Below are 14,346 nucleotides of genomic sequence, written 5' to 3' on the forward strand. Positions count from 1 at the left end.
AAATACCATGAGCCTTAGTGGAGAGCCCACACTACATGGCACTACCATCAGCAACTAATGACCACATACCACAAGGTCAAGTTCGGTGGAGGGCCACAGCTGACTGTAGATTGGAGCAAGCCGAAATAAGAGGAAAGAACCGGAGGTAATTTTGATAGAGGGAAAGTGTAATTGTGATGGCGAAATGAGTCCGAGGTCCAACGTCGAAAGTTACCAAGCATTTCTGCTTCAATTGGGTGTTCGGAAAAAATCTCAACCAGGATCTGAACTCCGGCCCTCTCGTTTTATGGTCAGACATAGTGAGAAAGTAAAAACTAACCAAATTATTAATCCCAGAAGTATACGCGTATGATAATAATTCCTCACAAAGAAAGGGAGACATCTGCCTGACAGATCAGGTGACCATTCAGATTCAGATTACAAACATACAAGAATTTAATTTAATGAACATGAAAACCGAACTAATTTGGAAACTAGTATTACTAACTGTAAAAATTGCTATAAAATTTTGATATACAATAACATTAATATGTAGAATAAAATGAGTATTTAGTACATGAAGTATAGAATCCTTAAGAATTTGTAGACACATACTTTCAATATCATTCTTCATTATAGACAGAGATTTCAGATAATTGTTTTAGTATATTTAAAACAATTTCCCCGAGCTCCGAAAAGAAGACTCTGTACCTCCCATGCATGTATAGGTATATTATAACCTCTCACTGAAGTGAGGGATGCATGGACGATAAATTGCCTTCTTTTCACGCTCACTTGCGTTGTCTGTTGTTTGTGTTGTTCCATTCTCATGGTGGGATCCAGAATAGGCCTCTCTTCTCACAGCGAGTGATTCTGTGAACGAGTGAAATTTTATCCGAAATACATATATATGTACTTCGCGCTCGAGGAGCGCCCTGGCGGTTGAGAAACTCTGCTATATATAAACGACCGCGTCAACCGGGACTGATGAACTTCCGTACGCATGGCTTGCCAATATGGAACGCTTCAGTATGTGTTGACGCGTGAAGATCAGCACCACCGTACAATAGACAAAATCTTATAATTATTTAACATGACACTGCATGAAATACTTTATACATCCCTAACGAATTTAATCAATTTTTAAGCATTTATTTGACCTTATGAACTCAACAGGCACATAACGATTAGATAACATTATACATTTCTTTGAACCTTCAGAAATCTGTGAGGAATGCAAACTATGGGATATTCGAGTACACAGTATCGTAGAAAAAAAATGTTTCATTTACAGTATATAGCATGCTTTATGTGATCCCGTTACTCTAGGCTAAGTTGTTTCTTTCAATAAACTACATAATTTAAATGTAACACTCTTTATCATTTTTCATACAGTAACTAAAATTAACTAATTACTTTAAGGTCTCTTAAGTAGATTTTGTCTGGTCATTCATTAATTTCTTCCATGTTTCTTTCTCTCCGAAAATTCGGTTAAGTACTTAATTTTTGCTGTTTAAAAGACAAGTGATAACTAACTGTGTGTGTGTCTTAAAAATGGATACATATTAGTTAAAAATGGCCGTACACAAACATTTACCACTCTTTGAACTTCGTCTAACAATTTCTTGAGAGAAAATATTATTAGTTATTCCTATTATTATTTTCTTTGAGCGAAGGAGTTTTTTTTCGTGTCGTGAAGTTTGATCTGCGAGTGCGCATTTTTCAAATTGATGTTTATCATAAATTTTTATACAGTATAACCTCGTTTGGAAAACCTAGATTTCGCTAATATTTGCTTGTTGTCACATTCTTTGCAAGACATGTCGAGGAAGATGGAAGCTCTTCAGGAGGAGGCAAAGAAAGTTGGACTGAAGATAAACATAGGAAAATCCAAGGATGTGCGGGTGAATAACAGAAAGTCGAACCAGTGAGAGTGGGCGGTGAAGAGTTCGAACAGATAAAATCCTTTCCCTTTCCATGCTAGATGTCAACAAACTGATGTTCACTCTATCATATAGAGTGGAGTGGGTAAAAGTATATCTTACCCCTACTTGTGAGTTTCCCATCCCTGACATAGAGCATACCTGATAATTATTTCGAAGATATGCTCCATGGACTTTGTTCTGCAGTACTCGAAACTCTCGCGGAGGCGTAATCTCAAGTGATCGTCACGAAGCTTGTGACCAATGAGATTGTTGACTTCTAGCCTAGATCATATATGTTACATATGTTACTATATGATCTAGGCTTCTAGCCACTTTGAAACCTCGCATTCCCCATTTTTACACAAGTTTTATTTTCACTCTCCGAATTAAGCAAAGTTCTGATTATCGGGGTCCGGATTGACGAGGTTTTACCTACTTTTACTATTTAAAACGTCATTTAAGATAAATGAAGATAAATGCAAATAAGACGAAGACCATGGTCATAGGAAGAAAAATAAAGAAGGTAAACATGCGAATTCTAAATGAGGCACTAGACCAAGTGGGACAGCTTCAAATACTTGAGGTGTACTATAAGCAGTAAAATGAGTTGCGGCAAGGAAGTCAAAAGGAGGATAGCAATGGGCAAGGAAGCTTTTAATAGAAAAAAGGTGGCTTGTAAATAAATTATTATAAATCCAGACTTTACTTATAAGACACTGTGATCTATCGGCGTAGCTCAGGCTGTAGACGCGTTTGCCTGCTGATCCGGAGCTATGCTTGGGGGTGAGTTCGATTCCCGCTTCGGCTGATTACCTGGTTGGGTTTACTCTGAGGTTTTCCCCAACCGTAAGCGAATGTCAGGTAATTCATGACAACCTTCGGCTTTATCTCACTAAATACCATCTCGTTATCACCAATCAAATAATCTAATAGATGATACAGCGTCGTTAAATAATCGACTAAAAATCACTGTGCTACTAAAAGAAGCACGTTACTACTAACACGATATTGGAATGGATTTTACAATACAGTGAAGTAGATTGGGAATACAGATATCCGTCGCCCAACACAAATACCAAGTAAAAAAACCCATACTGTTACTGCAACGCCTGTATTGTTAGAGACGCAATCGCGAACAGGGATTCTGGTAAAAGCACACGGAAAGACTCGTGTTGTTTTTAGACTATTCTAAGGAAGATTTAAAATCTGTATCATAAAACTGAAAAGTATTTATTCTTTATTATGTTCTAAGAGTTTCACAGCAATTTAGTTCTATATCATATTACCAATAAATTTTCCTATTTGTAGTTAATTTTCTTCAACTGTCATTCAAAAAAATATGCAAATGAAATAATTTAGTACAGTTTTATTTCCCTCTATGCACATACACGACATTTTTGCAAATTCCCAAAAGTAAGAGACACAAATTATACGTTTCAAGTACTGTACATACATTTGTTTAATGAATATTGCAGAAATCGACATAATATAGCTATAATTCGTTCATTTCAAATTTAATTTGTCTCCTAACGAAAATAGATATTTAAAATAAACAGAAGTATTAATGATCATTCATTAAAGAAGATTATCATGTTTATCTACAACGCAAATCCCCAACAGTAATGCTTCTAGGAAAATAAATTCCTTTTTACCTATTTCTTTTCTTCTTTACAGACTTGGCAAAGGTACAAAATATCTGAATAGTAGTTTCCACGAACTCTCTTAAAATACGGACCACTGCCTGCCCAGCCCTGTTTGCTTTTTAAATTATTTGTGAAAGATATAAATACAGATTTTCAGAATACATTTGCGGTTCCCCTACAAAAATTAAAATATAGTAAATAAGTCTCTGCTTTCACAGCGAATAGAGTTACATTAATTTTGCTAAGTAATGTATCCATATGTAGCTTTATTTGTTTGGACCACATTTTCCAGAAGGGAACTAACCCACATTATACCTACACTGAGAAAAATGCACTTTAAAGCTAAACGTGAGTGATAAATTCACAAGTAAATATAACTACATACTTATTGTTTTAACTAAAAGCGTATTGTACGAAATGTGGATCCAGCCTTCCTCTCAGTCTCCGCATATGAGGCATTCCATGCCAAGTCGACACTGATTTAATTGCAACGTTTTCAGATTGTATGGATTTTTGTTTTTTATAGATTCTATGAGGAAATTCATTAGACCCGTATTTTTTATTTACGAAATTACGGCTATATTTTAGAAGTTCTAGACTTTTGTAGTTCCGAGTGAAAAGCCTAGATTGGAGCGCACCATAAAATTTAAGTGAACGTAACTCTGGTAATATCCATCGCAGAAAAATAAATGATAGCTTATTTTGAAGGAAATTAAACAGTAGGGTGGAATTCATACACGTGCATTTGTTTAAATGCGGGATAAAATCAAAGTTAGTGAAGGACTGTTATTTTGAAGTTCAAAAAGGTGGTACGATTTAAGTTAATATTACACACTTGTTAGTGAAGGACTGTTATTTTGACGTTCAAAAAGGTGGTACGATTTAAGTTAATATTACACACTTGTTAGTGAAGGACTGTTATTTTGAAGTTCAAAAAGGTGGTACGATTTAAGTTAATATTACACACTTGTTAGTGAAGGACTGTTATTTTGAAGTTCAAAAAGGTGGTACGATTTAAGTTAATATTACACACTTGTTAGTGAAGGACTGTTATTTTGAAGTTCAAAAAGGTGGTACGATTTAGTGCAGGGGACGTCAGCACAGAGCACCCTGGGGCTAGCGTCTCTTACCCGCGGAAAACGCAGTGGACCATGGTGCACTCGTAGCTGCTAGCGGGTATGCTCTCTATCTCTTCCTGCTGCACGACGGTGCACACGGGACGGCACCGCTTACCCTTTGCACATTTCAGCGAGTGCTGACGATCACTGATTTAGTGCAGGATTTGTGCGTGTATAGAGCTAGTTTGTATGAGATCATTCTGTTCTAACTTCAAAATTGAACAATGAGTGTCACATAGCCTCGGTTCGATGTCTGTTCTAACCCATTTAATTTATAAAAGCATGTAAAGGAACGTGCGATAAATTTCAGGACTCTTTCTCTGCCGTCCACAGTATAATATTGTATTCTGTCTCGTAATAAATGGCTCTTTTTCCGTTTGGGATCGTTTTAAATTCGTATTACTAATGATATTTCGATATATTTTTCAATTAATGTGAATTAAATTGTTAAAAAGAATTACGTTTAAGCCCCTATTAAGGATGCACATCTTCCACAGTTTCAGCTGTATTTAGGTGCGTTCTGGTCGTCGGTAACTAACAGTGTCGGAATTCAGTTTCTTTACTGTTTCCATTGTAATCGAATGGATGGCCTTATCGACCTGAGATGTTTCGAGAAAAGAATATGCACAGCCAAGGACTGTGAGATCTGAAAATGAAAGTTTTGTTCACATAACGGAACCATAGGTTAATGGCTGACAGAATATATAGCAATTTTCTCACAATTTTCTAAGTACGAACATAATATTTTGCCGATCAAGGGGAACATAGGAGCCCGAGTGTATGTCATCATTTTGTTGAATCTATTATTGAACTGGAAATATATTGTGCTAGGCAGACCTCCAGATGTTCAGATACGGAGTCTTGAAAATATGTGTGACTTCAAGATTATTTTTGATGATGGCAACGGTTTCATCAGATGGAACATTGGTAAATGGATTGACAACATCAAAACCAACCAGTGCAGTGTGCCATTGTCATCCAAAAAATGTTCTTGAGTTGACAGTATCAGTAAAATATCTGAAGTTTTTAGCATTTTATGTATGTACTACTGTATGTAGCATGTATGTATGTATGTATGTATGTATGTATGTATGTATGTATGTATGTATGTATGTATGTATGTATGTAATGGCTTACAGAATGTATAGCAATTTTCTCACAATTTTCGAAATACGAACATAATATGTTGCCGATCAAGGAGAACATAGGAGCCCGAGGTGCATGTCATCATTTTGTTGAAAACCAGTGTAGTGTGTCATTGTCATCCAAACAGATGTTCTTGAGTTGATAGTATCAGCAAAATATCTTAAGTTTTCAGCATTTTATGTATGTACTATGTAGCATGTATGTATGTGGTGTAGCCCTCGGTAGCACAGTTGGTATAGCGCTGGCCTTCTATGCTCGAGGTTGCGGGTTCGATTCCGGCCGAAGTCGACGGCATTTAAGTATGTTTAAATTCGACAGGCTCAGGTCAGTAGATTTACTGGCATGTAAAACAACTCCTGCGGGACAAAATTCTGGCACACTGGCGACGCTGATAAAACCTCTGCAGTTGCGAGCGTCGTTAAATAAACCATAATTTAATTAAATGTACCTATGTATGTATGTATGTAGGCAGGCCTATGTGCGAATTAATACTGATATTTCAAGAATGTACAGCAGTAACGAAAAATACAGGCCTACATTTATCCCTATTGCAATGGGAAGTCGCTTTCTGAGGCTCCTAAACACGTATTAACTTTTATATCAATTAAAGCATATGTTGAAATGAATTGAATTTTTTAAAAGGGCGTAAGTCATCATTCTTGACGTTTTCATTTTTATTGTAGTTTCGAAAGTAGGCCAACATTGATAAACCTATCGGTTTTGCACTTTTGCTTGAAAGGGCGCCAATAACATTGTTCGTTTGCTTGTTAGAAGCAACTTAAAATCACAATATTTGTTTTAATTGGTCAGTAGTCAATGACATACATCGTTTTAAAACTCTTCAGTTGGCACTGGTGACTGAGTGAGAACAGCTGTAAACGGAAGAAATATTACAAAAAGACTACTGTTTATGAAGAAAGAAGTAACAAACAAAGAAGCGAGATAATCAATGACAGAGTTGGATATATCAAAGTATCTAGCAGTATCAATGAATTAGTAAGCCACCCATTCTTCATGGCACTTCTGCGAGAATCTGTTCCTTCACCAATAAGCCCAGTCTACTCAGCAGGAAAAGTGCCAGTAAAACGAAAGAAGTGCAAGAACTGGGGGGGGGGGGAGAGAAGAAGAAGCAGTAGGCCCTACGTCTCAAGTGAGCATACGGCGTTTTGTGAAGAACTTTTCAGTTGGCCTACAGACAATAATGCAACGTACGATGACTGGAAAACAGTACATCCCAAGTGAAAAGATTGATTTCTCTTCATCATTCACGGCTGCTGGCGTGTCAAAGACTTTGGTTAGAAAAATGAATGGGTGAGGATGAGATAGTCCAAAGCCACACTTTAACCAAAATGTTCATTTCTTACTTATGTGAAAGCTACTATTAAAATATTATAAAAAATTACTCGACGAACGACGTAAGTATACACCGCAGAAATTATGATACCGCACCTAATAGCATTGGACTCTAAACTTTCAACAGGCTCTCTTGTAAAATTGTGTCTGTGTGGCTTAGGACTATATCATTCTCGCTCCTTCAAATAATAAAAGAAGACAAGACTGTTGTGTAAGCTAAGGGATGTTTGGATTTTAAAGGTAAATCAGGGAAAAAAGAAAAGAATTTAGGTTGATGATTTTATAGAAGATTAAATGTCATTTAATTAATTAATTTTTCGATGTTAGGAAGACCGTACTACGATCGATAACTGACAAAAGAACAAGTCAACATTGGCGACGCCCAAGATAAGATAGCCTATTAACCCTCCGCAAGCTGACCTAAAATGCACAACCTGTAAACAAAGTATATGTACCCCACGTTATTTTCTTTGAATTCTTTGTGTTTTAACTTCATTTTAGGCGCTTACGTAATAATAAACTGCAAAAACTACCTACTTGATGACAGAACGTTTGTCTGTGTGTCTGCCTGTCCACACAAATATAACAACTCGCTATCCGTGGAACAGTTTTGTACAAAGTTTTATATTCTATTTTTTAACTAAATTCTTTTAATTACATCATTTTCATTTTTTTTAAATCGCACAATCTAACAGCCCCTTTAGACCCTCGGGAGGAAATTAAACTCAGAATAAATATGAGCAATGCCTGTTATTATTCAGTCTCGTTCAAGCAGCGATACGAGTAAGACATGCTTACAGTATAGACTACTGCGGAGTGAACAGTGTTTACTACTAGTTGCAGTGTGTTGTGTTTTTTCTTTTTGATTTTGCTTGCACAGTGCTTATTTCTTTATTTCATCAAAATATATACGTTTAACCTCTGCGTGTGTAAATAACTTTATCCCTGATTGATTTATTGATGACAACCGGCGTGAATAATGACATGAACATGATCATGGTTTCAAAATTGGAACATGAAATTGATACGGATTCGGAAACATTATTAGTTCTATCATCTAATTCACGAATGCATACTTTATGTGATGCTGCACTGAATCTTGAAGAAGTACTACAATATGTAGACATCGATAGCAGTCTCAAGCATTTGCTGAGCGAGTTAAGAATAAACAAGTCAATAAAAGAGTGAGAGATGAGTCACCTAACTCTGATGAATTTCAATATATAAAGTCGCGGAAAAAGCTATGACGAGTCGTCCCTCAACATCAACATCTGGGAACATTACGTTATCTGACCGATTTAACACACTCTCAAATTATGGTAAGTTAATCTTCCCGTAACGACGAACAACAGCAGTAACAACAAGACCTTCATCATTATTATCATCAGCAGCAGGAACAATATCAACAACATCCTAGGTCACTACTCAATACTCAAGCCCAGACTTCGTCTTCATCGAGGCCCATTAAGTCATCACCGATTGTAGTCAAAAAGGTAAACAATCATTTGTCTTTCATTAAAAAGTCTATAGGCTTCACAGGTGACCCGAGCCTCACATGTACATTTACTATTGATGGATTAAAAATTCATTCAAAAACAGTAGAGACCCATAACAAATTAACTAAACACGTGATTTCTGAAAACATTGAATTTCATACGTTTATTTCACCATAAAAAAGGCCGTTAAAGTATGTGGTTAAACGACTGCCACCTACAATTTCCGAAGAAGAAATTTACCAAGAACTTCTAGTTTTGAACTATCCAATTCAATCTGTTCGTCAATTACCTCAAACTGGTTTCAAAGAAGCTTCGAAATGTCCTATTTGGAGCATCATCATCATCATCATCATCATCATCATCATCATCATCATCATCATCATCATCAGAAAATTCGCCCGCCGGTGAATCATTACGTCAATGTATGACTACAGTAGGACTCCAATTTAGAAGAATACCTTGCAAACACTAAGTTCGCCTGAAACGATGCACTTTGCGCAGCAAGACCCTTGCACTCGTTCAGATATTATTATTATTATTATTATTATTATTATTATTATTATTATTATTATTATTATTATTATTATTATTATTATTATTATAAGCAGTCGTGTTTTGTGTTTGTAGAGACTTTTTAGTAAGAAGATGTCCTTCCAACAGGTTTCTAGCCTGGAGGGTGGGGTTGCCACCTATAGCCTCTGGACAGGCATAGGAGTACAGCATTTCCTCTGTACTAGATGTAATGGTTATAATGGAGATCACATGTCATCAGAATGCCTCGTTCTAGAATTCCACGCCAAATTTTAAATTACCATCCTGTGGGCAAGAGATCCTTGGGCAGACCATTCAAGCATTGGGAAGAGACCATAACGGGCCACTAGGCCCAGTACATGCAAGGATGATGATGATGATTATTATTATTATTATTATTATTATTATTATTGTATTAATTATTAGCATGTAGTTAATATACAATACCAAAACAGTCTATTCCTTTATAGGTGCCATAAGAACGTCACGAAGGTTCCTTCATCTTTGGGATTAAGTCATAATCACAGGGGCTTAAGTCCGGTGAATGTGGTGGATGAAAAAGCACTTTCCACCCCCAGAGACGGTTCAAATCAACTACAGGGTGTGCCGTGTGCGCCCTTGCGTTATCCCTCAAAATGATGGGAGGGTTCTGCAAAACGTGTGAGCGATTTCTTCGCAACGCTGGTCTCAGATTATGCTCCAGATTATGACGGAAATACTGTGCATTAACATTCTGTCTTTGCGGGACGGTATATGTTAAGATGACGCCGTCACAATCGTACACAACAATCAGCATAACTTTCACATTCGTAAGGGTACGACGCACCACTATTTTGCGTGATGACCCGTAATGACGTCACTCATTTGATTGGCGCTTAAGTAGAGGTTCGTATGACCTGGCCCATGTCTCATCAAGCGCAACAATACTCCGTAAGAATACGTCTTCTTCACGATCATAACGTTCCAAGTGAGTTTGAGCGGTGTCATATCGTGTCCATCGCTGTGCCTCCATCAAATCCCAGGTAACCCACCAAGATTCAATTTTTCTCATTTTAGGCAATTCTTTAGAATACGAAACAGTCATATGCGATATTCCTATCTCGTGCGCTAACTCATGTACCGTCTGTCGTCGATCGTTGTCTAATAGCGCGGAAACAACTTGCACTTCCTCTTCACTAACACTTGGACGACCCGGCCGAGTCATGTTTTCCACGCGGTCACGCCCCTCGTTGAAGGCTCGAACCCATCTCGCCACAGTGATGTATAGTGTATGGTAACGCCGTCTCTCCACATGCCTCAACAAGACCGTCATGCATGACACTGTTGTGCTGTACGACCACGGACAGATTGAATTTTCAGCCAAGATTGCTGTTCCTGCTTTGTAAATGTGGCGAAACAACCGCTTAGAGCTGTAACTAACAGGAGATTAACTTGAACTCTGCACAGCGCATGCGCTGTGAGTCGGACGGAAGAGTCCTTTTAGGGGGGAGGAGGGCAGACATAGACTAACATGTGGTAGAAGTGACAACAATTAACTCCGTCTCGTTTTGCTCTTGCAGCAGTGTTGCCACTATTAAAGTTACACCCCATGTATTAGTGTAATTGTTAAAGTGCTCCATGTTTTGTTGTGCCCCACTTTACGAGACAAGAGTCGCGTGAGCCTCCAATCATGTGCTTCGCTTGCTAGATGTACGCGCATCGTCTATTTAAAATCTCGGTAATCTTAATCTTGTAGCCTCCTGGGACAAAGTACGGTCTCTAGTGAACACCCTATGAACAAGACAGCATATAAGTCTACTGTGTACATACATTATTAATGAGGAATCGGAATTATAAATAATTTATAATATAATACTAATAAACCCCATCATAAATGATTACTTTCAGTGGTATTTATTTGCACATTACGAAGTACAAGTGTCGAAAGCTATAAGAATAATGGCCGGTGTGCATAAAAGGACCTCATGTAAAAATATCTTCCGAAACTTAGAAATCTTGACTTTACCTTGTGAATACATTCTTTCCCTAATGATGCTGTATATTAAGAACCAAGATAAATTCAGTACTAATCAAGACATTCATCATTTTAATACAAGACATAAATCAGATCTTCATCTACCCTCTGTTAGTCTAAGCTGTTTTAAAAAAGGAGTTCGCTATTCATGTATAACAGTCTTCAATGCACTGCCTAATTATCTTAAAGATTTGAAGAACAACGAGAAAAGGTTCAGAAATGAATTAACCAAATTTCTACATACTCATACCTTCTACACAATTGATGAATTGTTTATGCTTGTGAATTGAATTATTCTACTTAAATGACATGTACAATTTTATATAGCTCAACTAAAATATGTTTTTATATTGACTTAATCTGTTTACTATGTATTGTATTTTTTGTTTAGCATAACTGATGAATTGTATGTACTGTATACGTCAACTGATGAATTGTTTAAGCTTATAAATTGAATTAATCTACTTCATATGAATTGTATAGCTTAACGAAAATAAGTTTGTAAATTGAACTAATTTGATTGTATATGTTTGTATAGTTTGGCTGATGAATTGTATATGTTCTTAAAATGATTACTAGTCTGTGTAGCTCTACTGATGAATTGTATATGGACCTACTGTAAATTGAATGGTAATATGTATAGCTCAGCTGATGAATTGTTTATGATTATAAATTGAATTAATCTACTTGATATTAATTGCACAAATTTGTATAGCTTAATGAAAGTATGCTACTTTGTATTGTATATATTTGTATAGTTTTGGCCGATGAATTGTATATGCTTTAAATTGAATAGTAATCTATATAGCTCTACTGATAAATTGTTTGTGTTTGTAATTTGAAGTAGTTTGCATGATATGTATTATCAATTTCTGTATATCACAACTGGTTGAATTGTTTATGCCTTAAATTTAATTAAATTGTTTTGTATTATAATATAGCTCAACTTATGAATGATCGTTTGCGTTTGTAAATTTAATAATCTGATTGGCTATGTATTGTATACTTTTAGTAGAGCCATCGATGTAGCTCAGTCGGCAGACTCGCTGGGCTGCTGTTCCGGAGCTGAGTTCGGGCTTGGGTTGGATCCCCCTTTGGACTTTGGTTTCTTCCGAGGTTTTCCACAGCCGTGGGACTGAAGCCGGATGGTCCATGGCGAGTCCTTGGCATCAACACCTTTGATTTGATTACCCCCTTTGATTTGATTACCTGGTTGGGTTTTTCCGAGGTTTCCCCCACCGAAAAGGCAAATGCCGGGTAATATTTTGGCGAATCCTCGGACCTCATTTCATCTCACTACATCTCGCCAAAAAAAAAAAAAAAAAAAAAAAAAAAAAAAAAAAAAAAAAAAAAAAAAAAAAAATTGTACAACATTGTAAAAATTGTAGAAAATTACTAAATTGTAAAACTATAAAAATTTGTAAAAATTGTAATTGTAATAATGTAAAATGTTGACATGTTCCACATCTTAAAGCTTCATTGCTCATGTAAGATCTATGGAATAAAATAAATGAATGAATGAATGAATGAATGAATGAAATACTAAAAATTATTTCCAGCAAAGAATTGTACAATCCGTTTCCGATACACATCCACACAGGTGCGACTTCTCCACTTTCCACATCAACAAATTATCGATACTATTACATCGTAGGGGTGTCATATGCACTAGAAGTGTTGCGCAATGGTATATTACCTCTTAGGCTAAGTGGGTACAGTTATACATACATACATACATACATACATACATACATACATACATACATACATACATACATACATACATACATTCATACATACATACATACATACATACATACATACATACATACATACATACATAGTCTACTTGAGTATATTTCACGGATGAGTGATGAAAATATTCTCTTCTGCCCACAGGGTCATCTGAAAGCTGGAGCAAAGAAAGTCATTATTACTGCTCCAAGTGCTGACGCACCTATGTTTGTAGTTGGTGTGAATCTTGGTGATTATAACACTTCAATGAGTGTGATTTCAAATGCATCCTGTACAACAAACTGCCTGGCGCCCTTGGCTAAAGTGATCCATGACAATTTTGAGATTGTGGAAGGACTCATGACGACTGTCCATGCCATCACAGCCACTCAAAAGACAGTAGATGGTCCCAGTGGAAAGGTACGTAATCAGAAGAACTTCTATCAGTGACCGGTGTGTATCAATTATCGAGTTTTAGGTAGAGTGGGACCAGTTACAAAGATGTTCACGTACCGGTCTGCTAACTACTAATAAGAAATTTCAGCGATATTTTAAACTGAAGTCCAAACAATCATAACAAATATTTAATAGCCTACTTAGTTTCTTTTGTAAGATCAGTTCCACCCACTTACAAACACGTTCAAATTATTAGTAATACAAGGTTTTTCAAAAGTACGAATAACCAACCAGTCATGTGGTGCAACGGTGGCAAAAGAATGTAGGCTTATAGGCTAATTGAAATTGAATAAGGGGATTTTGGACAAGAAGCTACACTTCTTTCCATAGCCAAAATTTTTTTCCAAACTTCGTTTTTTTTACCTCCAATATTATTATGTATTTACATATTCATTTGTTTGTTTCTTTATTTGTTTTTTATTCATTTACTTATTTATTTGTTTGTTTGTTCCATTATTCATTCATTAATTCCTTCATTAATTAATTTATTTATTTTCTGTATAATGAACATTAATCTTTTGTAAAGATTGTTGATGGCATTCTGTAGTAGACCCATATGGTTTTATAGCAACTGAAATTCATTCACAAACACACACCGAAACTTGAATAAAGTTTTGAAACGTGCGATTTCTCATTTCATATTAAGGATACTTTGTCAGGATGTTAATGGGTATTTGAGAAAATCAAAATAGTGCAGTAAAAATAACAACGTGAAAAGAAGCAAATGAATATCTATATAGATAGATAGATAGATAGATAGATAGATAGATAGATAGATAGATAGATAGATAGATAGATAGATAGATAGATAGATAGATAGATAGATAGATAGATAGATAGATAGATAGATAGGTAGGTAGGTAGGTAGGTAGGTAGGTAGGTAGGTAGGTAGGTAGGTAGGTAGGTAGGTAGGTAGGTAGGTAGGTAGGTAGACAGACAGACAGATAGATT

The 14,346-nt window shown here is 36.2% G+C and overlaps 1 protein-coding gene across 5 annotated transcripts in view; it reads left to right on the plus strand.

Annotated features, from left to right (window-relative positions):
• The window catches only part of LOC138709663 (glyceraldehyde-3-phosphate dehydrogenase-like), a 141,447-nt gene that overhangs the window by 108,092 nt on the left and 19,009 nt on the right, over positions 1-14,346 (plus strand). For all 5 annotated transcript variants that reach the window (XM_069840603.1, XM_069840604.1, XM_069840602.1 and 2 more), the window contains one exon: positions 13,105-13,359. In XM_069840603.1, the coding sequence (XP_069696704.1) occupies positions 13,105-13,359 (255 nt within the window). The remainder of the gene's footprint in view (positions 1-13,104; positions 13,360-14,346) is intronic.

Source organism: Periplaneta americana, chromosome 11, assembly GCF_040183065.1.
Source record: "Periplaneta americana isolate PAMFEO1 chromosome 11, P.americana_PAMFEO1_priV1, whole genome shotgun sequence".
NCBI lineage: Eukaryota > Metazoa > Arthropoda > Insecta > Blattodea > Blattidae > Periplaneta > Periplaneta americana.